The sequence below is a fragment of the Eriocheir sinensis genome, chromosome 24, assembly GCF_024679095.1.
Source record: "Eriocheir sinensis breed Jianghai 21 chromosome 24, ASM2467909v1, whole genome shotgun sequence".
In the NCBI taxonomy this organism is placed as follows: domain Eukaryota; kingdom Metazoa; phylum Arthropoda; class Malacostraca; order Decapoda; family Varunidae; genus Eriocheir; species Eriocheir sinensis.
The window spans coordinates 8,107,506-8,135,196 of NC_066532.1; the positions used below are offsets into that span (position 1 = coordinate 8,107,506).

General features: G+C 43.4%; 1 protein-coding gene across 1 annotated transcript in view; it reads left to right on the top strand.

Annotated features, from left to right (window-relative positions):
* The window catches only part of LOC127003099 (neural-cadherin-like), a 167,098-nt gene that overhangs the window by 95,400 nt on the left and 44,007 nt on the right, over positions 1-27,691 (top strand). Inside the window, exons 11-12 of the mRNA XM_050869512.1 lie at positions 11,147-11,308; positions 14,648-14,772. Coding sequence (XP_050725469.1) covers positions 11,147-11,308; positions 14,648-14,772 — 287 coding nt within the window. The remainder of the gene's footprint in view (positions 1-11,146; positions 11,309-14,647; positions 14,773-27,691) is intronic.

The following is a 27,691-nucleotide window of genomic DNA, read 5'->3' on the forward strand; positions in this document are numbered from 1 at the left end:
ACTTGTTCTAACATGCATGAAATTGCCTTTGTTTTAGGGATGTGCGGTATCGACAAAAATACCGGTATTGCCAATACCGGTTTGCTGAAATAATACCGGTATGCCTCTTCCCGGTATAAGTCATGATACCGGTACTACCGTTATTTCCTAAACAATACCGGTAATACCGGTAACGATATTAACTTTTGAAATGGAAAATTTTTCCTGTATCTATTATCGTACTGTATGTAACACTACAGTCGCACAAGGTTGTTTCAGGTGACTTTTAACTTTTATTATTTTTTGCATAAATAGTATATTTAACGTAGTGAAAAAAAAATCAAATCTCCTTAAACATTTATTATGGGGTTTGTGTGTGTAATAACAATATTAATAACAATAATAACAATAATAATAATAATAATAATAATAATAATAATAATAATAATAATAATAATAACAATACTACTACTACTGCTACTACCACTACTACTACTACTACTAATAATAATAATAATACTAATAATAATAATAATAATAATAATAACAATACTACTACTACTGCTACTACCACTACTACTACTACTACTACTACTACTACTACTACTACTACTAATAATAATAATAATAATAATAATAATAATAATAATGATAATAATAATAGTAATAATAAATGGTTTAATAAGAAAACTGCATCATAATAATGATGGAAATACTAATGCTCATAGAAATAAAAGTAATATATGAAAAAAACATAAATAAAGTAATGGTAATAATTAAGTATGTATGTACACAAACTAAACATTATTTAAGATATTTACAATAGAATGGAATGAAAGTGTGTGTGTGGGGTGGTAATATGAAACAATTTTGAAAATAACAAAATAATGTGTTCCTTTCTTAGTGAATACATAAATAAAACTTACAGTGAAAAGGAAACTTTAAGAACAGAAATTTCAAATGTAAATATCAGTTTGCCAGTCACTACACAAGACCTGAGCCCATCCCCGGCACACCACACATTAAACAGGACTTTGTGATTTTTTTTATGATGAAAAATGGCATTCTGCATCATCGCCTCCAGGATCAGCTTCTCCCACAATTTCTTCCTGTGAATTTCCAGAAGACATAATAATTATCTTTTCTTCTTCACTAGAACTTTCATCCTCATTTCTGTCTAATATATATATATATATATACATATGTATATATATATATATATATATATATATATATATATATATATATATATATATATATATATATGGCTGTAGTTGGTAGGAAGACACCTACCGCTCGGGCGCGAGCCACTCCCGGGGAGGTATATATGGGAGGTGAGAAGGGAGCTGAAGCCCTCCAAAGACCCTTCCCATGTCCTCACTAACCGTTTCCCTATTGTCTCACCAACACCGGAGAGTAGTTCAGCATGCTCTCTAAAGACAGATCCTCTCTTTATCCACACCACACTACATTCACACAACATATACACCTTTTCCCAAAATTAAAATTTCAAAATGGCGCATCAAGCCTCGGAGTCCCCGCCTTGGGGGGGGACCACAAATTCCCCCAGGGAAGACTCCCCTTCTGGCTGCCGACCCGAGAGGTGTCTTGATAACTCCTCGAACCTCTTTCTTCTCAATTTCTGCAACATTCGCGGTCTTCGCTCTAATTTTCATTCTGTGGAACATCATCTCTCCTCCTCTAAACCTCACCTTCTCTTCCTTACCGAAACACAGGTTTCTGAGGCTACTGACAGCAATCTCTACTCTGTTCCCTCCTACTATCTCTATCCTAAATTTCAATCCAAAGCTGGATGTTGCGCCTACGTGCGCAACGACATCACTTGCTCTCGTGCCCACAACCTTGACTCTTCTGAATTTTCCACCATCTGGCTAAGACTTCATTGTCATTCTATTACTAAATACATCTGTGCTGTTTATCTCTCACCTAACTGTACCAACTATGTAAAATTCTTTGACTATTTGAATTCTAAAGTGGAGCACATCTTGACCCACTCTCCCTTCGCTGAAATCTCCATCCTAGGAGATTTCAATGTTCACCACCAGCTTTGGCTTTCATCCTCTTTCACTGACCATCCTGGTGAACAAGCCTACAACTTTGCTATCCTCAACGACCTAGAGCAGTTGGTCCAGCACCCTACACGTATTCCCGACCGTCTTGGAGATCGGCCCAACATTCTAGACCTCTTCCTTACCTCAAACCCTTCTGCTTATTCTGTCAAACTGTTCTCTCCGTTGGGCTCCTCCGATCACAATCTTATTTCTGCATCCTGTCCTATCGCTCCTGTACACCCTCTGGACCCACCGAAGAGGCGATGCTTCTGGCATTTTGCTTCAGCTCGGTGGGACGACCTGAGGATGTACTTTTCCGATTTCCCGTGGAATGATTATTGCTTCCAGGATAGAGACCCCTCTGTGTGTGCTCAGCGCATCACAGAGGTGATTGTCTCTGGAATGGAGGCATACATTCCTCGTTCTTTCTCTACTCCTCACGCTAAAAAGCCTTGGCTTAATTACGCTTGTTCTCGTGCTGTCAATGATAGAGAGGTAGCTCACAAAAGGTACCAGAGCCTTCAAACTAATGCTAATTATGAACTTTACATTTCTGCCCGAAATCGTGCCAAATCTATTCTCCGACTAACCAAAATTCTTTCATTAATAGAAAATGTCAAAACCTTGCTTTCTCTAACTCTTCCCGTGACTTCTGGCATCTAGCCAAAAACATCTCCTCCAACTTCACTTCTTCATCTTTCCCTCCACTCCTCAGTCCTGACGGCAACACTGCCGTCTCATCTATCTCTAAGGCTGAACTCTTCTCTCAAACTTTTTCTAAAAACTCCACTCTGGACGATTCTGGGCATATTCCTCCTACTCATCCCCCCTCTGACTCCTTAATGCCTGTTATAAAGATTCTTCAAAATGATGTTTTCTATGCCCTCTCTGGCCTCAATCCTCAGAAGGCTTATGGACCTGATGGAGTGCCTCCTATTGTCCTTAAAAACTGTGCCTCCGTGCTGTCACTCTGCCTGGTCAAACTCTTTCGCCTCTGCCTGTCAACATCTACCTTTCCTTCTTGCTGGAAGTATGCCTTCATACAGCCTGTGCCTAAGAAGGGTGACCGCTCCAATCCCTCAAACTACCGTCCTATAGCTTTACTTTCTTGTCTATCTAAAGCTTTTGAATCAATCCTTAACCGGAAGATTCAAAAGCACCATTCCACTTCTGACCTTCTATCTGATCGCCAGTATGGGTTCCGCAAGGGGCGTTCTACTGGTGATTTCCTAGCCTTCTTAACTGACTCTTGGTCATCCTCTCTTAGCCGTTTCGGTGAAACTTTTGCTATTGCGCTGGACATATGAAAAGCTTTTGATAGGGTCTGGCACAAATCTTTGCTTTCTAAACTACCCTCCTACGGTTTCTATCCTTCTCTCTGTACCTTTATCTCCAGTTACCTTTCTGACCGTTCTATTTCTGCCGTGGTAGACGGTCACTGTTCTTCCCCTAAATCTATTAACAGTGGTGTCCCATAGGGTTCTGTCCTATCTCCCACTCTTTTTCTGTTGTTCATTGATGATCTTCTTTCCAAAACGAACTGTCCTATCCATTCCTACGCCGATGATTCCACTCTGCATTACTCAACTTCTTTTAATAGAAGACCCACCCTTCAGGAACTTAACGACTCAAGGCTGGAGGCTGCAGAACGCTTAGCCTCAGACCTTACTATTATTTCCGATTGGGGCAAGAAGAACCTGGTGTCCTTCAACGCCTCAAAAACACAGTTTCTCCACCTATCCACTCGACACAGTCTTCCAAACAATTATTCCCTATTCTTTGACAACACCCAGCTATCACCTTCCTCAACACTAAACATCCTCGGTCTATCCTTAACTCAAAATCTAATCTCAACTGGAAACTTCATATCTCATCTCTTACTAAATCAGCTTCCTCGAGGCTGGGCGTTCTGTACCGTCTCCGCCAGTTCTTCTCCCCTGCACAGTTGCTGTCCATATACAGGGGCCTTGTCCGCCCTCGTATGGAGTATGCATCTCATGTGGGGGCTCCACTCACACAGCTCTTCTGGACAGAGTGGAGGCTAAGGCTCTTCGTCTCATCAGCTCTCCTCCTCATACTGATAGTCTTCTACCTCTTAAATTCCGCCACAATGTTGCCTCTCTTTCTATCTTCTATCGATATTTCCACGCTGACTGCTCTTCTGAACTTGCTAACTGCATGCCTCCCCCCCTCCCGCGGCCCCGCTGCACTCGACTTTCTACTCATGCTCATCCCTATACTGTCCAAACCCCTTATGCAAGAGTTAACCAGCATCTTCACTCTTTCTTCCCTCACGCTGGTAAATTCTGGAACAATCTTCCTTCATCTGTATTTCCTCCTGCCTACGACTTGAACTCTTTCAAGAGGAGGGTATCAGGACACCTCTCCTCCTGTATTTGATCTTCCTTTTGGCCACCTCTTTTGTTTTACTTTAGGAGCAGCGAGTAGCGGGCTTTTTTTTTATTATTGTTTTCTTTTTTTGTGTGCCCTTGAGCTGCCTCCTTTGTTGTAAAAAAAAAAAAATATATATATATATATATATATATATATATATATATATATATCTATATATATATATATATATATATATATATATATATATATCGCACCTTTTCCTCCAGCGCCTCCTTTCTTTTCTGTGTCGGTATGGTTGACTCCATGCTGTTTCCCGATGCATATTTCTCTTCTTACTTCTACCTTTGTATGCTGTTCCCTGAGCAAGTGCTCTCTCCTGTCTAGCTCCACCTACATTTCCTTTCAAATGAGGTCTTTAAGCCTCCTTGTATGGAAAGGAAGTCAAGAGAGATGGTTTCAAAGCTTTGCAACGTTTATGACACCCTATTTGCCTCAGGAACTGGAGATATGATGTGTGGGAGGTAAACCTTGGAGATATGGAGTGGTGCTAAAATGAAACAAGCAATTCCATGTTACCACCCAACGACATTTTCACAATAAGTTAGCAGAAATTCTAAGATTAAAAAAAAAAAAAAAAAACTAACTACGTCATTTTAACAAGTGATCTTATGAGTATTCAACACACTATATAATCAGAGTCCATATATTTTGATTTATATAGGATAACAGGTTTTGAATCTTACTTTATGAAAAGTTTCACTGAGCAAGAATTAAATAATTGCCCCTCAGAGCGCCTATGGGGAACTAGTGTTATGTTTTAAGTCATTTACCAATATACAGCAGCAAGTACTTTCTAAGATATGGCCTGTTTCATATTACCACCCTGTTCCACATTCCCACCTTCTCCCCTAATATGTGACGTCATGAGCCAAACTGACTCATTATCGTCCTGAAATGAACAGACTGTAAAGCATAAAATTATAGACTGTGATCTAGGTGGACATATTACTTGAATTTCATGTTAACCTCTTCACTTTGAGGCGTATGTTGCTGTCGCGAAAACGAGTCATCCTCACTTTGTTCTGAGTCTGAAAGCATTTCGTATCTGACGGGCATGTGAACAGCGGCACATTTCACTGACCCACGAAAATCGCATCGATTTTCGTTCACATGAAATAATGTTACTAATTCTGGAACATTCTCTCTCTCTCTCTCTCTCTCTCTCTCTCTCTCTCTTGAATAGGCTACTCATATCTCGTACGGTAAACGTTCAAGTAAACACAAAGACAGATGAAAAGATGAAGAATGAATACAAAGATGGAAAAAAAAAATCCCCCACTATTCGTGGGTTGGCCATTCGCGGGTTCGACTATGATTATGTTTAGAGTTACGGGTCAATCATATCATATTCACTGATGCCGTTTCAAAATTAAGTGCGCGCGGGAATCCTGGATACGAGCAAGATCGAAGTAAATATACTTACCTCGATCTTGGATACGAGGTGCTACATGGCCCACGTTTCGACCGCCAGTAGACAGTAGTGAAGTCACAAGGCAGTTCCTTTGTATTTACGTATTTGAATAGGTGTTATATTGATGATGTTGGTGCATACAGTGCTGTACAACAAAAAAATACCGATAAGAATACCGATGAAAAAATACTGGTACAGCGGTATACCGATGTGATAAAAATACCGTTACCGATATACCGAAGTGCTGCTAATACCGGTAATACCGAAACTAAAATACCGGTATTCCGGTATATCGGATACCGGTGCACATCCCTACTTTGTTTTCCTACTAAAACCCTTTTTGAGCTGTAAGGACAGACTGCACCGATAAAAAAAAAACTAATGCAATAATATCTTTATTGATAAATACTTTTTTTTTCTCACATGCTAGCCTATAGCGCCAGTAGGCGACCTATGCCCGTCATGGCGCAGGAGAGTGTTTACAGTGGCGCCATGTATTTTTGGCTCATGCTGCCCTCCGGAGCTCATTCTTGATTCACTTGGACGGTTGTTTTAGAGTCCGGGTTGATGGGTGTTCCTCAGGACAGCACGTGGGTAGTCTTAGGCCATTCGGCGGTGACTGAAAAATCCCAGGTGGTAGCGGCGGATTCGAATTCGCGTAGTCCAGAACGGGGTGAATGTGATTCCTGCATGCTAACCACTCAGCCACCGCCTTTTGAATTATTATAAATAAATCTGAAATGACATTCATAACGAAACAAAGTCGGAACTGCACGTAAACGGATAATGTCCAGCGACTGAAGCGACTGTTAAGGCTATACTTTTTTTTTACAACTATTTACTACTTCAAAGAGCTAGGCTACAGTCTACACAATGTCATTCGTTAATTAACTCATTTATTGTAAGATATATTTCTAGTCCAGGCTTAGTCAGTGTAGTGATGATACGCAGTCATAACGTAAACATTGGCCTAAGGCAAGAACCTTCTCATTTCTTTCATCGTTCATCCTATCATTAATCCTGAAATATGTTTATATTATTTGTGGGAAATCAACTAATAAATAGCCATAAGGAAGAGCGATTATAAGAATAACTACATTTATATACCAATAATGTTGATTTTAAGAGGTAGCAGAGAGCGAGAGAAAGTAGGCTATGTCACAGCAAACGAAATTGCCGCAGCTTACTAAAGGTTTCAGAGGCCATGTTCCCCTGTTTTTCGCAAATAAAACTTTAACAAAACGTCGAACGAGTATGTTATTTTGGCAGTGGATGTTTGAGACCCCGACCTAATGGGCAAAAATATGATTTGGTGTAACATGTGGATAATGAAGCACTTATAAGAGTAAATTTAGGGTAAAATTGGCTAAAAGTTAAAGGCACTGTGAGCGAGGCTAGCCCCACCAACGACAAAGGTGATGTTGGGTAGTTGGGTGGGGTTGATTGTGTGAGGAAGGAAAGGTTGGGTATGGGGGAAGTTGGTGAACCAGCAAAGGATGAAACCAGAAACTACTGCTCGCTTACATGCATGCAGCATGTACTACCAATAGTCACATTTTCCATGTAAAGGATAAGTAATTTCCTTCGAGTAAAACCGTTTCTCCCCAACTGATAGTCCATATAAGGAACATCCATAATTACAGTAGATTAAATATTGCTACGGTGTGTGTGTGTGTGTGTGTGTGTGTGTGTGTGTGTGTGTGTGAAGCAGTAAGACATAATTGCTGGTTGGATGGATGATTACTCATACGTCAGTGCTAAACGTCACATCGACGTCACGAGATGAGAGGGGCGGGGCTAGCCTCGCTCACAGTGCCTTTAACTTTTAGCTTAGTTTACCCTAAATTTACTCTTATAAGTGCTTCATTATCCACATGTGACACCAAATCATATTTTTGCCCATTAGGTCGGGGTCTCAAACATCCACTGCCAAAATAACATCCTTGTCCGACGCTTTGTTAAAGTTTTATTTGCGAAAAACAGGGGAACATGGCCCCTGAAACCGTTTAGTAGATCTAGTAAACAACAGCCAATGAGCGCCGAAGAGACCGTCACTCAAGCAATGATGTCAAGTCCGCGAGTCCACCCCTGAAGGAATATCTCCGCCAGCTCTCGTGGAACAGACTATAGTAGTTTTAGATAAATATCCAAACCCTAGTCGCAGGCCATGTGTCAAGTGGAGAGGTAGTCATAAGCTGCCAGTTCCCAGCTACACTCATGTGCAGCTGCCATGGCGAGCGACATTCCTGTGAATTATTTATCATTTGTTTCCTTTAGAATATTAGAAAGCTTTCCCTATAGTAAGCAGAAGGGTTAGAGGTAAGGAAGAGGTCGGAAATACGTGTAGGGTGCTGAACCAACTGCTCTAGATCGTTGAGGAGAGCAAAGTTGTAGGCTTGTTCACCAGGCTGGTCAGTGAAAGAGGATGAAAGCCAAAGCTGGTGGTGAACACTGAAATCTCCTAATATGGATATTTCAGCGAATATAGGTGGGTGAAGATGTGCTCCAATTTAGAGTTCAAGTAGTCAAAGAATTTTACATAGTTAGTGGGGTTAGGTAAAGTTGGGGCATACTCTGTAGTAGCGCGTGGCCTTGGTGTTTATCTCCGTAACATTGGCCCTTGAGTGTGTGGTGGAAGGGAGCCCATTACCCCGGGACACAGGGCCAGTGTAACATCTGGGTTACCACAGTTTACCTTCCCAGGTTTCCCCAGATACCCATTTATCGACCAGCTGGGGCTGGATTCATCAACCTTACCAGCCACGCCTGCGGTATCTCTCATATTTACCGTGGCGCTACCACGGCTGTGGTATCTTCCAAACACGGCATTCATGAACACAATGGTAACGCCGTGGTAACCTTTACCCTGGCAACGCGCTGCTGTGCTCGGTATAGCCAATCACGTGCCCTGGCAAGTGACGCCGGCCTGGGGCCGTGGGTGTGCCCAGTTCATCCAACACCTACGACCTCATACACCTCACTCCCACCCTGTTTCCTGACCCCAAAACTCATTTTTAAGAAAAACGGAGACCACCATCATCTTCCTGGGAAAATGCTGCATCACACCAGCATAGAATTGTAACAATAATGTAAATATACACATACGTAAATCAGAGTTAAATGAATAGTGAATACACATTTTCTTGCACTTATTTCCCTTCAACTCCTTAGTACTCCGCTGGTTTTCGTCGTATCACTTTTAAAAGCCCAGATCCTAAATCTGCATGATTTTCTGCTTCTGACGGTGTAGGGTACGTCACGAGGAAAAAATATACATAGGGTCAAAATCACCTCCGAACATAAGCCGCGGCAGTGTTTCACCACTTACCACGCCTGCGGTAACTCACGGATGCTCGGAGCTGCGGTAACTTTTGGCCTCACCACGGGTACAGTAAGTGGTTGATGAATGCGAATTTACCGGGTGGGCGGAGATACCACGAAACTTACCAGCCAGACGCGTGGTAAATGGTTTGATGAATCCACCCCCAGCCCGAGAGGGAGGATGAACAGCTGCACGCCGACTGCCCGGGCCGGGACTCGAAGTCGGGGCCACGGAGTAGAAGCCAGGCACGCTGACCACTAGACCACGGAGGCGTAGTAGAGTTAGGTGAGAGATAAACAGCAGATATATATTTAGTAATAGAATGACAATGAAGTCTTAGCCAGATGGTGGAAAACTCTGAAGAGTCAAAGTCGTGGGCATGAGAGCAGGTGATGTCGTTGTGTACGTAGGCGCAACATCCAGCGTTTGCTTGAAATTTAAGATATAGTGGGAGGGAACAGATTAGAGATTACTGTTAGTTGCCTCAGAAAACTGTGTTTCGGTGAGGAAGAGAAGGTGAGATTTAGAGGAGGAGAGATGGTGTTCCACAGAATGAAAACTAGAGCGAAGACCGCGAATGTTGCATAAGCTAATAAAGAGAAAGTTGGAAGAGGTATCAAGACACCTCTTAGATCGAAGGTGGAAAGTGGAGTCCGCTCTGGGGGCATTTGTGCCCCTCCCCCCTCCCCTTCAGTCGGGGACTCTCTGGTGTTCATGAGACAATAGGGAAACGGAAAGTGAGGAAATGGGAAGGGTTTCTGGAGGGCTTGCAGCACCCTCCTCGCTTCCCGTATATACCTCACCGGGAGTGGCCTGTTGCGGTAGGTGTCTCTCTACCTACTCCTTACAAAGATAGACACATAAAATAGTTAGGGGATGGTTAGTAAGCATAGGGGAATATTAAATAGCAATAAAATGAGTTTGGGGACGGTGTAGCGGACCAAAGACTATGGCGTCGAGGTGCTAATTCTCATTGCGGGATTTTGGGTAGTTTATCATGCGTACTCGCCAGCACTGCACTTCGTTTCTAGTGGTCAGTGAGCGGCGCAATAAAGCGGGTAAATTCGTTACTATGCCTGGTGAAGCCGCTTGGTGGAGCAGAGTCGGCTTGTAAAATGTGGCGGTGACGAGGATGCGCAGGTCCTTACCGAATTTTTTGAGTTCATGTAGGTGCCTGTCAGAGGGACTCGGCAGGCTCAGGGTGGTCAGGGCATTGTTGCTGATGTGGTAAGCAGAACCCAAAATAACCCTGAATGCCCGCTTCTGAACCTTCTCAAGTGTGTGTGTGTGTGTGTGTGTGTGTGTGTGTGTGTGTGTGTGTGTGTGAGAGAGAGAGAGAGAGAGAGAGAGAGAGAGAGAGAGAGAGAGAGAGAGAGAGAGAGTGTGAGTAGTTCACCACGACCTGATCACGAATTGGACTTGCTTTCGCCAGCAGGTACCCTAACGACGTGAGTAAGTGCACATTATTGTCGATCTCTGGGTACTGCCAGGACCTCACACACCACACACCCTATCCCCCTTGCTCAAGGGGGGACAATAACCACTCCTAGTCAACGGAAAGAATCCGGCCTGATCGGGGCACGAACTGCCGCCTGTTTGGCTGTGAAGCCTTGCAGCGCGGCGCTCTAACCGATTGAGCTACCGAAGCGGTGTGTGTGTGTGTGTGTGTGTGTGTGTGTGTGTGTGTGTGTGAGAGAGAGAGAGAGAGAGAGAGAGAGAGAGAGAGAGAGAGAGAGAGAGAGAGAGAGAGAGAGAGAAGAAAAAGAAGAAAGAAAAGAAGCCACACAGAAAGAAACAGAACCAAACCCCCATAATGGCCAATATCAAGTCCCAAATCCTTTTCACATGCTTTAATTTCTCTTTGTTTTAACAACTTACCCACGCGACAAACCATCCACCCGAGTAATCTATTTTTGCTCACACCATTCGTTTCCCTACCACCGACAGAACACGCGCGCATGACTACTTACTGGATCACAGTTCAAGACCTCAACGACGTTCCACCAGCTTTCAACCGCTCCCTGGGCGTGTACGAGGTGAAACTGCCGGAGAACAGGGAAGTGGGCAAGCCGACGGGGATACGCATTGCTGTGGACGACCCTGACATAGGTGAGGAAACTTGCTGGAAACACGTATCATACAGTAAAAGACTGTAATAATAATAGATAAGAAAGCATAATTCTGAGGTGAGGAAAGTCAATGAAAAGTGTCATTATGTAATGAATCAAGTGAAAGATAAAGCGACCTTTAAAGAGGGACGCAGGGTTCAGCAGGGATTGCCTCAAATATTTTTGTCTACACTAGGGTACTCAGTGTCGTCTTAATGAACAATTGAAAGGTAAAGTTATTTTACAGGAAGTGAAAAACTAAATAAAAAAAATATAGCAATGGAAGCAGCTTGATGGTATTAAAAAGACAGAAAGAGAACAGCTCCCAATGTCGTTGCTCCCCGAAAGCAAAAAGTAAAGAGCATCCAAGTTGAAAAGGCGTTCGTTCAGAAGTTCAGAACAGTTAGCATAGACTTAGAGACTAAAAATAGAAAGAGATGCATCAGAGTATGCATGCCATGTGTGGGGGAGCTCCACACACATTCAACCCTTTTAGACAGAGTTGAGTCAAACTAGGCTTTTCGTCTCTTCATCTCCCTCCCTCTTACTGATTGTCTTCTACCTCGCAAATTTTGCTGCAACATCGCCTCTCTCTCTTTCCTCCACCGATATTTTCATGCCGACTGCTCTTCTGATTTTTTTAACTGCATTCCTCCATCCCTACCGCATAGTCGCTGTACACGACTTTCTACTCTAAGGCGTCCCCATGCCATTCAAATCCCTTATGTAAGAGTTAGTCTGCATTTCTATTATCTCTATTTCATTTTGTCTACGACATAAACTCTCAAGGTGGGGATATCAAATTAACTTTCCATCCGCCATTCTGGCCATTCTTTTCTTCTCTATTATACACGAGCGTGGTTAGCTTGCTTTTTTTGTCCTTGAGCTGCTTCCTTTGCTGTAAAAAAATATTGCGGCAAAATACAAAAGAGAAGGAGAACGAACAAAGCATATGATAATTATTAGGCTTTTGATCAAAGGTGCATAGGTCAAATAAAGGCGTGCTTCAGTGTGTTCGCCTGAATCTGATAATATAATTATCAATCAGTACAATTAAGAAATAATTCGCATGGATAAATATTAAAAAATCTGAAAATGTATACAGGAACGAGAAGGATAACAGGATAACAGTAAGGCTGTTCGTCAGTCGGATACCTCCTGAACGTCAGTAATATTCAATTATAAATCAGCATGGAGAAATCATGGAAAGACGTAATAATTATCAAAATCACTTCGATCCAGTGCGGGGAAAAGGATGATATTAAACTTTCTACCCTGTTTGGATTAATTTTGATATATTTATTGAACGTTCGTGGCATTAGCATAAATACCTATGATCTAACACATGGAGGGGATCTTGGTGAAAAAGAGAGGGAAAAAGGGAGACATTAGACTAACTTTTGTGCATGTGTTTCCATACAGTATTAATCAAGCATGGATAACTGAATAATATATATTATAATTAAGAAATAGGGAAAAGATTTAAAAGTAACACGAATAATAAGAAGAATACGTACATTGCTAAGATAAATCGGTAAAGGGTAACTAGGCTGACCATGTGTACGATTATCTCTAATCGATCATTACACGTCTTGGAATGGACCGTATTGGCTATACAGGCAGCGCCACACATGGCCAGTCGGTGAACTGTCAAAGCAGTACTTTCCATAGAATTCAAGTTCTGTACTAGAGTGCGTCTGAGGCTGCCTCCAGGATACAGGACCTTGGTACCGCCACCGCTCCAAGCCAACGACTGCACACACTTTACTCCTACCCGATTTCCTGACTCTACTATTTGACATGGAGAAAAACTGTAATCGAGTAGGAGTGAAATGTGTGCAATCGGCTTGGAGCGATGGCGGCACCATGGCCGTGTATCCCGGAGACAGCCTCAGACGGACTCTAGTCTATAACTTGAACTCTATGGAAAGGACAGCTTAGAGTTGAGTGGCCACATGTGGCGCTGCCTGTATAGAAAATACGGTACATTAGTGTTCAGGAGCTTAACTAAGGAATAGGTACAAGAAGGGCATTGGGGCAGAAGAAGTGGAACGGATAGGATATTAATACCGGAATATAAATCAAGCATTGATTCACCCCAGGTTTGAAGGCAATCCAGCAGTAACCAGAACGAAGGAAATAGCTTCCAGCGACTATCATACACACTAGATATACTGTATATACTACTACATATACATATACTGTTTTATCTAGCCATTTCCGTCCATTCAATCGGACTCCTAGCTCCTAGCTGAGCACATAAGGACCCTGATTGGCTGCTGGCGGGTAGGGCGTCTGTTGTGAATAGAAGTCAGGGAATAGCATTTAATGGTTATATCAGTTTTTACTTTCTGGTAAGTACAGTGATTATGCAATTATCTTTGAAATTAAACGTTTGTTCTCATACACTAAATCCTCCTGAATGCGATGGCACACAGATTTTGGATAAAATGGCATGTAAGAGGAAACTAGGAAGGATTTATAGAAAGTGGTATAAACATTGTGTTGTTCTCTAGTTTATATTCACCATAATTACTATAAATTTTATATCATATCGTGTAATTAAAAATCGTGTTATTGTTGTACTATTCTATCGTGTGTAACAGATGAGCTAAGTAAAGACAAATATTTTCTGAACCTAGGCGATTATGTTTGGCGAAGTCAAGTAGTTATTTACCCGGCTAGGGATTCAGCCACTGTTGGAAGGAACTCAGCTTAAGTCAATGGACTATAGTTACCTGGTTTTCAGAGTTTTCCACAAGGACTTATTTGCTTATTCTAATTGTCTCTTCCTTCCACTTCATCACCACTCAACGATACAGGAAAAAATGCCCGCAGCATTTTGCTTTCATTCATAATACAAATAAAAAAAGTTGGTTCAGCGATATATAAATGTCGTGCAAAAGCTTACCAATGAGAGGGTGTAAGAGATAAGATACAGGCAAAGCCTTGGATCTGAAAAGACAGAGGTGAACTTGAGCAGATGGGCTTGTGTAGCCGGGCCGTTGGAGAGGCGGAGATATTCAGTTACCAATACAGACGAACAGTAAACATGAAAAAAGCGATACAAAACGAAAAGTAAAGCAGTTTTATACTCACATTCGGAATTCATGTACCCTTATAGCCACCCTTTCGCCAATTAACCATTTCAAGCAGTAGCCTTCTGATATTCATATTTAACTAACTCTTCTCTCTACCCTTTCATCAAACTTTTCATAATGTATCCTTTTATGATATTCGTATTTAAGCAATTATTTCCTTCAACATTTCCAGAAGTCGGCCATTCCCCGTGACCTATTCGGATACTTTTACCTGTCCTTTTCCTCTACCTATCCCACAGTAAACCAGTTCACCTTCGACATCGTGAGCGGCAACGAGCAGGGAAAGTTTCGTATCGATCCCACGTCCAGGTCACTCTTGGTGGACGCCGCTCTTGACTACGACTACCCGGTCAACGACAGAAATGTGAATAATACAATATTGTTGTTGTTGTTATTATTATTATTATTATTATTATTATTATTATTATTATTATTATTATTATTATTATTATTATTATCATTCCTCCTCCTCCTCCTTCTCCTCCTATTACTACTACTACTACTACTATTACTACTACTACGACTACTACTATTACATTGTTATTATTATTATTATTATTATTATTATTATTATTATTATTATTATTATTATTGTTATTATTAATAATATTATTGTTATTATTAATATTATTATTATTAATATTATCATCATTATTATTATTATTATTATTATTATTATTATTATTATTATTATTATTAGTAGTAGTAGTAGTAGTAGTAGTAGTAGCAGCATCAGCAGTATCAGCAGGAGCACCATCATCAGCATCAGCAGTAGTAGTAGTAGTAGTAGCAGTGCTCTGTTCATCACCATAAATAGCAACTGAGATACGCTCTCGTAATGGCACCGAAATGGAGCCCCCTCAGTGTTGCGTCTGCTTGTCTAGCAATCAAAACTGTGCTCAGTGCTCGTGCGTAAGACGAGGCCAACCCTGTGTTAACTGTAAGGGAGGAGGAGACTGTCGAAACCCAAACCCCTAACGGCAGGATGTGGAAAACGGGTTGCAACCGCAAGTGGTGCCACCCCAACATTCACTGTTACAGCCTCAACCACCACCACCACCCCCTCCTCACTCTTCCTCTCCGACTGGACAGGGCGCGGCGGAGGACGAGGGAAGCTTCGCTTGGAAAGGGCTAACGGAAGGGGAAGAGAAGAGGTGGGTGGATGACACATACGTTGGTTGTTTATGTGGTCTGCTAGCAATCTTTTTGAACCACCCAAAGAAATTGTCACCCTGTTAAATAGCTACATCCAGAACATACCACTGGTGCCCCTATCCCTGAAAAAATTGTGTTCACTCTCCCCCCCATCTCTTCCTCCAAAAGCACACCCAAAAAACAAACAAGCCGAAAATGTCGAGGTATTAAGAAGGAGCTAGATGCCGTCCTTGAAGAAGCCAGGACCATATAAGAAAGGCTTCCCGGACCCCAACAAAACATCACCTCCACAGAAGACAGGGCTCGGAAGTTTGCAGACAAAATGCGACAAGGCAACATTGCGTCTGCAACACGAGCATTGTCAGAAAATTCCACACGGGGTGTGCTTCCACTCACCAGGGACACGATCAGTCAACTCAGTGAAAAACATCTACCACCGAGTGAGCTGAAGGGACTGAGACTGGCAGGATGTCATCAACCACGGAATACCGTTATATATGAAAGGATAACAGGAGAGATGGTGTGGAAGAAGGCCCTCCAGACTCACGGCAGCGCGGGGCCATCAGGACTTGATGCACGGGGATGGCAAAGCTTGCTGAGCAGCTTCAACTTTGGCAATACAGCTGGAGACCTGCGCAACACCATTGCTGCACTGCAAGAAAACTCGCCTCCTCCAGCTATCATCATGTGGACGCCCTGACCTCATGCCGCCTCATTCCTCTGGACAAGAGGCCGGGATGCAGGCCTATAGGAGTCGGAGAAGTCCTGCGGTGCATCGTGGGCAAATGCATCATGGCTGTCATCAAAGAAGATGTGAGAAAGGCAGCAGGGAACCTCCAAGTTTATGCGGGGCAGCAGGCAGAAGGAGAAGTAGCCGTCCATGCCATGCGGGAGATATTTGACTACGTGGAGTGCGAAGCAGTGCTTCTTGTTGGCGCCAGGAACGCCTTCAACACAATAAATAGAAAGACTATGATTCACAACATTAAAAGCAAGTGCCCTAGCTTAGCTATGTATGTTGAAAATACCTATACACATCCGACCGACTTGTACATAAATAACCACAGTAGAAAGTGAAAGTGATAAAATCATCTGAGGGAACAACACAAGGTGACCCAGTAGCCATGGTTATGTACGCCCTGGGCCTATCAGTCCTCCAAAATGAAATCGCGTACGCAAAAACACGGGTGAAACAGGTGGCTTATGCGGATGACCTCTCAGGTGCTGGTAAAATCTCAAACTTAAAAGGGTGGTGGGACCTTGTGAACGCCGCCGGCCCTGAGATAGGATACATCCCTAACGCCACCAAATCTGTCGTTATTGTCAAACTAGAACATTATGACCGTGCCGCAGAAGCTTTTAGTGGAAGTGGAGTCATTGTGACAAAGGACGGACAACGACACTTAGGTACATTGATCGGAACAGGGGTGTGTAAAAAGGAGTACGTAAGAGACAAAGTAGCTGAATGGGTGAAGGAAATAGAAGCTCTGCCTGTCATTGCCAAGACTAAGCCACACGCTGCCTATTCATGGCATCCAATATCGGTGGACGTTCCTGATGCGCACCATCCCCGCCATTAGTCCACTGCTCCGACCACTGAAGAATGCCGTCAAGACTGTATTCTTACCGGCGCTGGTGAAATCTCATGCTCTGAGGGAGGAAGAGAGGTATATACTATAGTAGGTTTACTTAAGCTAGATTCCTGGCGCCTAGGCAGGTTGGTAAGCTCGCAGCTGATTGGCTGCTCCGCTCTCTTGCAGACATTCATGTTGGACCACATCTTGCATGCTCTAGAGAGACATGTTTCTTTATTATATGCCATAGCTCACCTCACATACGAGTTTTGGTTGACACCCTCAGACTCAGCAGTGCCTGTAGAATCAATATATATTTTAAAAACTCGACAAAACAAATAAGAAAATGGTATTACGATGAGTTGAACCGTGAAGATGTTAAAAAATGTTTATAACATGTTTTACTTATGCTCGCTGTTTTCAATAGTTGTTCATTGCCTGCAGAAATATAGTATTACATTACGTAGGAAAATCTCTCGTGAACACGATAGTGTGATCAGAATGCAGTTAAAGCTCCACGTATTGAAAACACAGAGTTATTTATAGCAACACGTCACTCGCCGCAACCATCACTGCGCGCGCGACACGCTGCGTGATTATGTAAAAAAAAAAAAAAAGTGTCGCGCGCGCCGTTATGGTTCCGGCGAATGACCTGTTGCTATAAATAACCCCGTGTTTTCAATATGTGGAGCTTTATCTGCATTATGATCACACTATCGTGTTCACGAGAGATTTTCCTACGTAATGTAATAATATATTTCTGCAGTCAATGAACAACTGTGGAAAACAGCGAGCATAAGTAAAACATGTTATAGACATTTATTTAACATCTTCATGGTTCAGCTCATCGTAATACCATTTTCTTATTTGTTTTGTCGAGTTTTTTTTAAAATACATCTTGATTTTACAGTCACTGCTGAGTCTGATGGTGTCAACCAAAACTGGCTATCTCTTATGTGAGGTGAGCTATGGCATATAATATAGAAACATGTCTCACTAGAACATGCAAGATGTGGTCCGACATGAGTGTTTGCGGGAGAGCGGTGCAGCCAATCAGCTGCAACCTTTCCAACCTGCCTAGGCGCCAGGAATCTAGCTTAAGTGAACAAGGTATATCACTTCCTCCAAGACTAAGGGGAATGAAGATCACCAACCCTGAGAAGCTGGCTGATAAGGAGAACTAAAACTCCATCAGCCTTACCGGATCCCTCACCAATAGGATCATCGCTCAGGAGGCAGGCGGCGAAATAGACGAAAGTGAAATTAGAGAAATTCAAAGAAAAATCTCAGAAGAAAGACACAAGGCCCAAAAGGATGAGCTGGACCGTCTAACACACAGCCTGTCCACAAAAAAAAGTGTACAAAAATCCACACAGCACAGGAGGCGGGCACCTCTAACTGGCTAACGTCGCTAACAATCAGAGCATAAGGCTTCAACCTCAACAAACAAGAATTTGTCGACGGCGTTGCTCTGAGATATGGCTGGCCGATTGAGGGGCTGCCTGCTCTCTGTGCATGTGGATCACCGAATGATGTAACTCACACCATGACATGCAAATAGGGAGGCTTCGTCTGTATCCGACACGATGAGGTGAGGGATCTGACAGCCATCATGCTCGGGGAAGTATGCCAAGACGTCACTACCGAGCCGGCACTGCTCCCCCTGGACGACGAACACCTTAGATACAGGACGGCCAGTACTTCACATGAGGCACGGGTTGATGTAAGTGCCCGCGGATTCTGGGTGCGCGGACAAAGGTCATTCATGGACATCCGCATATTCAACCCGAAGGCTGCCTGTTACCGTGAGCTGCCCCAGGTAGCCCCCACCACAGGAACGAGCAGGAGAAAATAAGGGCGTACGGTGAAATATTCCAGCATGTGGATTAGGGATGCTTCACCCCCCTAGTCTTCGCCACATCCGGCCGGATGGGTCCCAGGGCCCGTTGCTTCTACGCACGACTCGCGGAACTGATCTCAGAAAAGAAACCTCAGCCAAGGAGCCACGTTGTTGCCTGGATGAGGTGTCGCCTCTTGTTCTCCCTGCTCAGGTCGGCCATCCTATGTCTCAGTGGCACCAGACACACTGGCCCAAAAGCCACCAACATCTCCAATGTGGACTATGAGGCCACAGTAGTAGAGATTGACATTAGGGTGAGTCGGAAGTGACCTCAGTAGGGAAGAAGAGGGAGATCTACAGACGCAATATATGATAAGATGTTATGTATAGATGTAGTGCTAAGTAGTATTAGTGATATGGTTGGATGCCACAGTCAATAGCGAACAAAGTTGGGCTAATGACCTCCAAGCTATGGAGGCCTCCATGGGGAAAATAAACATGGGCGGAGGTAGCTTTTATGTAGTAGTAGTAGTAGTAGTAGTAGTAGTAGTAGTGGTAGTAGTAGTAGTAGTAGTAGTGATAGTAGTAGTAGTTGTTGTTGTAGTAGCAGTAGTAGTAGTAATAGTAGCAGTAGTTAATAGTAATCGTAGTAGTAGTAGTAGTAGTAGTAGTAGTTTAGGTGAGGCAGTGGGTAATTGGTTAGCGTTCAGGACGACGCGGGTTCGCGCCCCGCCCGGTATCACAAGCTGGGATTTTTCATTCACCGCCGAGTGGCCTAATACTACCCACATGCTGTCCAGAAGACCACCTATGAACCCGGACTCTAGATTCTATGACAAAGAAGAGCTCCGGAGGGCAGCATGAGCCATTGCAAGATTGTTATATGTTTTTAGTGTTATTTTTAAAGTGGTTCGTGTTAAGTGTTTTGTTTAAGGCGCGAATTGTTACCTCATTCGTTACAGGGCCGGTTTTACCGTTGGCCTGTTTCACAAGTTGATTGTAGTAGGTGAGATAACACAATAACCTTTAGTTAAGTGGGGTAGATGATGTGTGGCCCAGCGGAAGCCGTTATAAGTCCACTTTAGTTCACTTTAGTTCTCACTCTCACTGGGGCATTAAAAGGCGTGTGGTTTTTAGTATAAAACTACTATTGACAATTTTACACAACAGTTACAACGTTTATGTGAGCGGTCAAACGAAACGAAAGCAAGCCACAACCCAGCGCGGAGCGGAGGAGCTCTGCTCGCTTCCCGTCCACTTCTCCCTTGGTAGCTCGGGCGAATGGTATTTATGTGCATTGCTCCTTCCCCGGAAGTGTTGATCTTCCGGTGATGACTCTTGCTGATTCTTGCTGATTCCACCGTCAGCTCAGCACAGTTCCAACGGCCAAAAGCACTACGTGTTGTTAAACAGCCTGTGGGATGATACTGACCTGGTGTTTTGACACATACAGTCATACATTCATATATACATGACAATATATATATTACAAAATGACGCCTCTATAATCACTTACTTGATCTTGATCTTGATCTTGATGTCACAGGTGGCTCGGGATTTCTCCCCAGCCAGGCCTTTGTAGCGGCAGCTCCTGTGAAAAGAAAACAAAACATGCGGGAAGTCAAAGTTCTCGGGGCAAGATATCATTCCCTACATCTTTCACGCCACATGCCTTCCAAGAACTCTTTCACTGCCTCCATCACTCGTCCACTCGTCTCTCCACTGAGCCCCAGCAGCAGCACCATCCACTCCCTTTCAGTCCTCCCGTTTACTCCACGTCCCTTCTCGCTCAAAAACACATGCATCATCTTCGTTCTCTCCCTGTCATACTTCTTGCATTCCAGCACTACATGCTGCACAGTCTCGTCCACACCCCTGTCACACATCTGACACACTTTGCTGCGGGACTCAGACCATCTATAGTTCCTTGCATTCACATTCAGACACTGCGCTCTAGCACGGAAAAGAAGATCACCTCCCAGGCTTCCCTCATACCACACCTCACACTTTGGGGCCTCTTTCTCCCTATACCAGTCGAGAGTTTCCTTTCTTTCCATCTCATTCTTCCACTTGCTCAATCCCTCATCTTTAACTGCCATATCTATCACATTCTTCCACTTTCTTACATCCCACTCAAACCCCTCTCCATTTCTGTTTGTTATTCTCCATTCAAACACATTCTGTCTATCTTCAAAGGGTCGGTACACCCACCTACTTAGCATAACATTCCTGTCTATTATTCGCCCACATTTATTCGCCCATTTGCCATCTCTTATACTCCACAAGTATACTTTCCTTGCTAATCTTGCATCCTCCATTTGTTCCAGTCTCACTTTATATCTCAAGGTTGCCTTTACTAGTCTTTCCCTAAACGTGCTCCATCCCATGTCCCCCCTAAGAGCCTCTACTGCTGCAAACCTTGGTGCATTCAGTGCCATTCTTGCTACCCTATTCTGCCCCACTTCCAATTTTTCTATCTCACTGTCATTCCATGTCATCACATCCATTCCATACATAATGCTCGGGACAGCCACACTCTTCCAAACCTCACGGATGACATCATACTTGCTCGCTCTCATCCTCGCTGCACTCCCTAAACGGCCTACCCACTGGTTTGCCATACTTATCTTTACATTCTTGGCCCTGCCGCATCCATTTACCTCCATCCACACCCCTAGATACTTGTATTCTTCCGTCTGTTCCAACTCATCCCCTTCCAGTCTCCAAGTTATTTCTCTCTCATCCTCTGACCTATTTACTATCATTACTTTGCTCTTCTCACTACTGAACCTAACCCCAAAATCCCTTCCATAACCCCCTACCACATCTAGGAGACTCTGTAGTTCTTCAGCAGACTCACTCATAACCACCACATCATCCGCATACAACAACACTCTCCAATTCTCACTCCTGCATTCATTCTCCTCTGACTGTTAATTCCTCTGTGAAAAGACTAAATAATGTTGGTGATAATATACAGCCTTGTCTCACTCCTCTTTCACTCTTCACCCAACCTGTCTCTAGATCACCTAGTCTATACTTTGCTCTTGTACCTACATACATACTTCTAATTATGTTAACAATCTTATCACTCAGCCCAACTTTTTCAAGCACTCTGCATAACACATCTCTATTCACCCTGTCATAAGCTTTCTCTATATCTAGGAAGCCTTAGTACTTTTTCACTCCATCTCTCTTTTTCCTTTCAATCAGCTCATTTACAACAAACATATTATCTTCTGCTCGCCTGTCCACTCGGAATCCGTTCTGCTCCTCACCCAGCACCCTGGCACTCTCAATCCATTTACACAACCTTTCATTCAACACAGCACTAAAGATTTTTCCTATTGAGTTTACCAGAGAGATTGGCCTATAGTTCTTTAATTCCTGCTTACTCTTATGCCCGCCCTTGTGGATTAGAGTCACTCTACATTCATTCCATTTACTTGGCACTCTCTCTTCTTCCCATACCTGGTTGAATAACTCAGTCATCCTCTCAATCACAGCCGCACCTCCATTTTTATACAACTCATACGGGATCTCATCTGGTCCTGCAGCCTTACCATTCTTCTGTCTTTTCACACATCTCTCAACCTCCTCCCTACTGATCCTTTCATTTAGCTCATTTGCATCTTTCCTCTCCATAGTCACACATCCTTCTCTCACACCAAATACTTCACCTACTCCTTCTATTTCTTCCCAAAACTCCCTAATTGACTCCCTCATTTTATCCTTATCTGTAATTTTTTCACCATTCACCTTCAGACTTTCCACATTCTCACTGTCACTCATCCTCTCACCTCTCAGGAATCTATACCACTCACGACCTCCCTCAAGCCCTTTCTCTCTCAGGGTCTGAATCACACTTCTTTCACACTGAACCTTTGCACTCATGATCTTCCGCTTTGTCAGTCGTTGGTGTCTCACATAGCTTTCCCATGCATTCTGGTATTCATCCTCAGCTTCTTCGCTTCCTTGCCTCCTTCTCCTCATTCGTCTACACAGTCTATTTAGTCTCTTTCGTTCTTTCCTAGCTGTCCTAATATCATCGTTCCACCACGGTTTCCTTACACGCTTTCTACCATTTGTTCTCACATACCCTACATGTTGGACTGCAGCTCCTCTCACATTCTCTACGAGACTTTCATTCAAAGCGTCCACATCATTCAAACTACCCGGCTCCCAATTTCTTTCACTCAAGTCTACCTGAAAATTTTCCCACCCTACATCTCTCAGTCTCCACTTCTTCTTGCTGTCCTTTTCTTTCATTTCATTTCTACCATTCAGCCCGCACTCCACGGTCAACATATTATGGTCAGACACAATATCAATCATTCCCTCTTCATCTATCCACATGCGAGACACACATTCACGCATTCTCCCATTTACCAGTACATAATCAATCGCAGACTCCTGATTTCTTGCACTCCAGGTCACACGTCCCTCAGCCAGAGTTTCATTCAGGTTCTCTAAGTCCATTTCACTTACAAACTCAGCTAGCATTTCTCCATTCCGATTTATACGTTCACCTAACATACCTGTATGTGCATTCATATCACCCATAACAATCACTCTCTCTCCTGCATGCTCTCTCACAACTTTTCTAAGGATATTGTACTTTCCCCTGTTTTCCCTTGCTGCTCTTTCACCATCTACAGTCATATACACAACAACCATTACTACTCTTTCTAGTCTGCCCTTTTTATTCTTGCATTCCACACTCACGGCCAATACATCTTCACTGCTAGCACTGTTACCTACATCTAGCTCTTCCACCTTCAGATTCTCATTTTTGCGGTAGAGGAAGGCTACGCCTCCTCCCATAGTCTCCTGTTTCTTTCGCCCCTTCCCAATCATCACATACTCATTCCCCTCAGTCTGCACGTCGCCTCTCAGGTGTGTCTCAGTCAAGCCTATTATATCATACTTCCATTCATCCAGTTCCTTACTCATGTCCTCAAGTTTGCCCACGCCCCAGCCTCTCACATTCAAACATCCAATCTTCATACTTTCACTTGCCTGGGTTGTGTATCCACTCCTCCGTGCTAGGTCATTTATACCCGTTCAAACTGTCCCCACTGCATACAGTGACTTCATCCGCACCCATTCACGCAGGCGCTCCCCCATCCTCCTGTTTCCGTTGCCGCTCAGGTGCACGCCATCCACGTCGAACGCTGCGTCTCCCCTCAGGACTCCATCCATGTCGATGAAGCTGACGTCGCCCTTCTTCCCTCGCGTCCATTCAATCTTCATCTTCATCATTTCTTCTTGGATCCTCTTGTTTGTAGATCGGCGCAGTCTCTCGTACTGTGGTCCTTCCCTTGGGCGTCTCATAATTCCCACAACTGCAACCTTCATTCCTTTTCCTTCCACTGCCTTCACAGAGTCCACTACATCCTTTACTGTGTCTTCCTGTCCGACGTACTCCAGGGCGTTCCCACCACCCTGGACGATCAGCAGTCCGTCTTTCAAGTCGCCCGCATCATGCTGCACTCTTTTCTTGCCTGCGCCAGAACGGGCTTGGGCTGACCATCAGGCCCTACATAGAAAACCTATAGGCGCCAGAGGCTAACACGTAAAAAAAAAAAACAGTAGTAATTGCAACGTTTTTAAAGATAGTAAGATGCACCATTCACGATAACTAATGCGGAGCATATACTCGGGGTCGCATCGCTCCACTCAATCTTCGCCTATATATATCCCCGGCGGTTCTCCCGGGCAAGCTCTTAGGCAACCGCTTTGTCCTTCCCAAGCACTTCCCGGCAGGATCGATCGACTTCCTCCACCCGTGAGTTAAGTGGGCGTCCCCTTTGGTCTCCTCCACTCAGGGTTGACTAATTCAGAAACAACCTTGTGAGCAGGATCAACGTCCAGGAGGAGCACTACATTCCCATATAGCCGAGGTTGGCGTTCACGAACTAAGCTGGTAACATACATCAGTTCAGTTTCATGGAGTAACCGCTTTTTCAAAAAGAAGTAATTCCAGCAATATCCTCTAATCTTGCAAAGCCTCTTGCTACCAAAGGCATTGACACACCTTTCCAAGTCACTGTTTAGTGTCCATGTCTCACAGCCACACAATACTAAGGGGAGCACATCAGCTTAAAGATTATAATCTTTGTCCGCCTGCATAGATATCGACAACGCCATATACTTTTATCAAGCAAGTCACACACCGTGGACCAGGCCAATCCGTCGAGTGACACACTATTATTGTATGGCTGTGAGACATGAACACTGAACAGTGACTTGGAGAGACATGTCAATGCCTTTGTACCAAGTGCATTCGCAGGGTCAAGGGGTATTTCTGGAATGACTTCTTATATTATCGAAGGAGCGACTACTTAGTGAAACAGAAACAGGCTTGCTATCAGCATAATTCGTGAAGGCCAATTCCGGCTACATGGGAACTTGGCACGCTTCCTGGACGTTAAGCCTGCTCAGAGGGTTGTTACTATACGAGACAACCATGAGTGGAGGAGACCAAAGGGAGGCCTACTTAAATCATGGCTGGGGCAAGTCGGCCGTCCCTACCGGGAAAAACTCGAGATGGAGAGAGCAGATACGTGAGAACTTGCTCAAGACAATCGTCACGAGCTTAGGAGGCAAATGAATGAAGCGAGGCGCCCCCGGGTGTATGCGTATGCTTACCATTAGTTAGTTAGTTAGTAACATCAGCACTGCTCTTTATATATATATATATATATATATATATATATATATATATATATATATATATATATATATATATATATATATATATTTATATATATATTGGTAGGAGTAGGTAGGAGGACACCTACCGAACGGGCGTGAACTACTCCCGGTGAGGATATATGGGAAGCGAGGAGGGTGTTGAAGCCCTTCAAAAACCCTTCCTACGTCCTCACTAACCGTTTCCCTTTTGTCTCATCAACACCAGAGAGCAGTTCATCATGCTCTCTAAAGACAGTTCCTCTCTCTTTCTATACCACACTACATTCACACAACACACACACCTTTTCCCAAAACTCGAAATTCAAAATGGCGAAAAATTACAGAGCCTCGGAGTCCTCGCCTGGGGGGGGACCATAAATTCCCCCAGGGAGGACTCCCCTTCTGGCTGCCGACTTGAGGGGTGTCCTGATGACTCCTCGAACCTCCTCCTTATCAATTTCTGCAACATTCGTGGTCTTCGTTCTAAATTTCATTCTGTGGAACACCATCTCTCCTCCTCTAAACCCCACCTTCTCTTCCTCACCGAAACACAGGTTTCTGAGGCTACTGACAGCAACCTCTACTCTGTTCCCTCCTACTATCTCTATCCTAAATTTCAATCCAAAGCTGGATGTTGCGTCTACGTGCGCAACGACATCACTTACTCTCGTGCCCACGACCTTGACTCTTCTGAATTTTCTACCATCTGGCTAAGACTTCATTGTCATTCTATTACTAAATACATTTGTGCTGTTTATCTCTCACCTAACCCTACTAACTATGCAAAATTCTCTGACTATTTGAACTCTAAAGTGGAGCACATCTTGACTCACTCCCCCTTCGCTGAAATCTCCATCTCAGGAGATTTCAATGTTCACCACCAGCTTTGGCTTTCATCCTCTCTCACTGATCAGCCTGATGAACAAGCCTACAACTTTGCTCTCCTCAACGACCTAGAGCAGTTGGTTCAGGACCCTACTCTTATTCCCGACCGTCTTGGAGACAGGCCCAACATTCTAGACCTCTTCCTTACCTCTAATCCTTCCGCTTACTCTGTCAAACTGTTCTCTCCGTTGGGCTCCTCCGATCATAACTTTATTTCTGTATCCTGTCCTATCTCTCCTGTACATCCTCTGGACCCACCGAAGAGGCGATGCTTCTGGCATTTTGCTTCAGCTCGGTGAGACGACCTGAGGATGTACTTTTCCGATTTCCCGTGGAATGATTACTGCTTCCAGGAGAGAGACCCCTCTGTGTGTGCCCAGCGCATCACAGAGGTGATTGTCTCTGGAATGGAGGCATACATTCCACGTTCTTTCTCTACTCCTCATGCTAAAAAGCCTTGGTTTAACCCCTTCCCGGCGGAGGATCTATATATAGACGTTTCGAAATTGAGACTTTTTGTCGGCGCGTCTATATATAGACGTTTGCTCTCATTTGCCCACACTTGATTGTAGCATGGTCTATATTTAGACGATTCCTTACTACTAACAAAATTAACAAAATAAATCGTTATTTGGCATCTCAAACCCCCTGACACTTACCGACATTGCCTCTCAAGGACAGTCACCGCTTGTGCTTTGTCGGTGGCGGATGTGCTGTGCACATCAGCTAACACTGGGAATTTATGCATTTTTTCTCCTATCATGTCAAGGATAAAGAGACCTCTTAAGACGGAAGAAATGACTTCTTTGGTAGCTGAGGATATAGATGCTGATTTTATGGATGATTTTGATGATTCTAACTCATCTACTGTCAGTGATTACACTGATACATAATATAAACCTTCATATAAATATATCAATATACATATAACCAATCAAACTTAAATAACATCTATATATAGATTCAAATGCTTGTTCAGTTTTGCGGCAGAGTATATATATATATATATATATATATATATATATATATATATATATATATATATATATATATATATATATATATATATATATATATATATATATATATATATATATATATATACGTCAACCTGGAATGCCCACTTGCTGGGA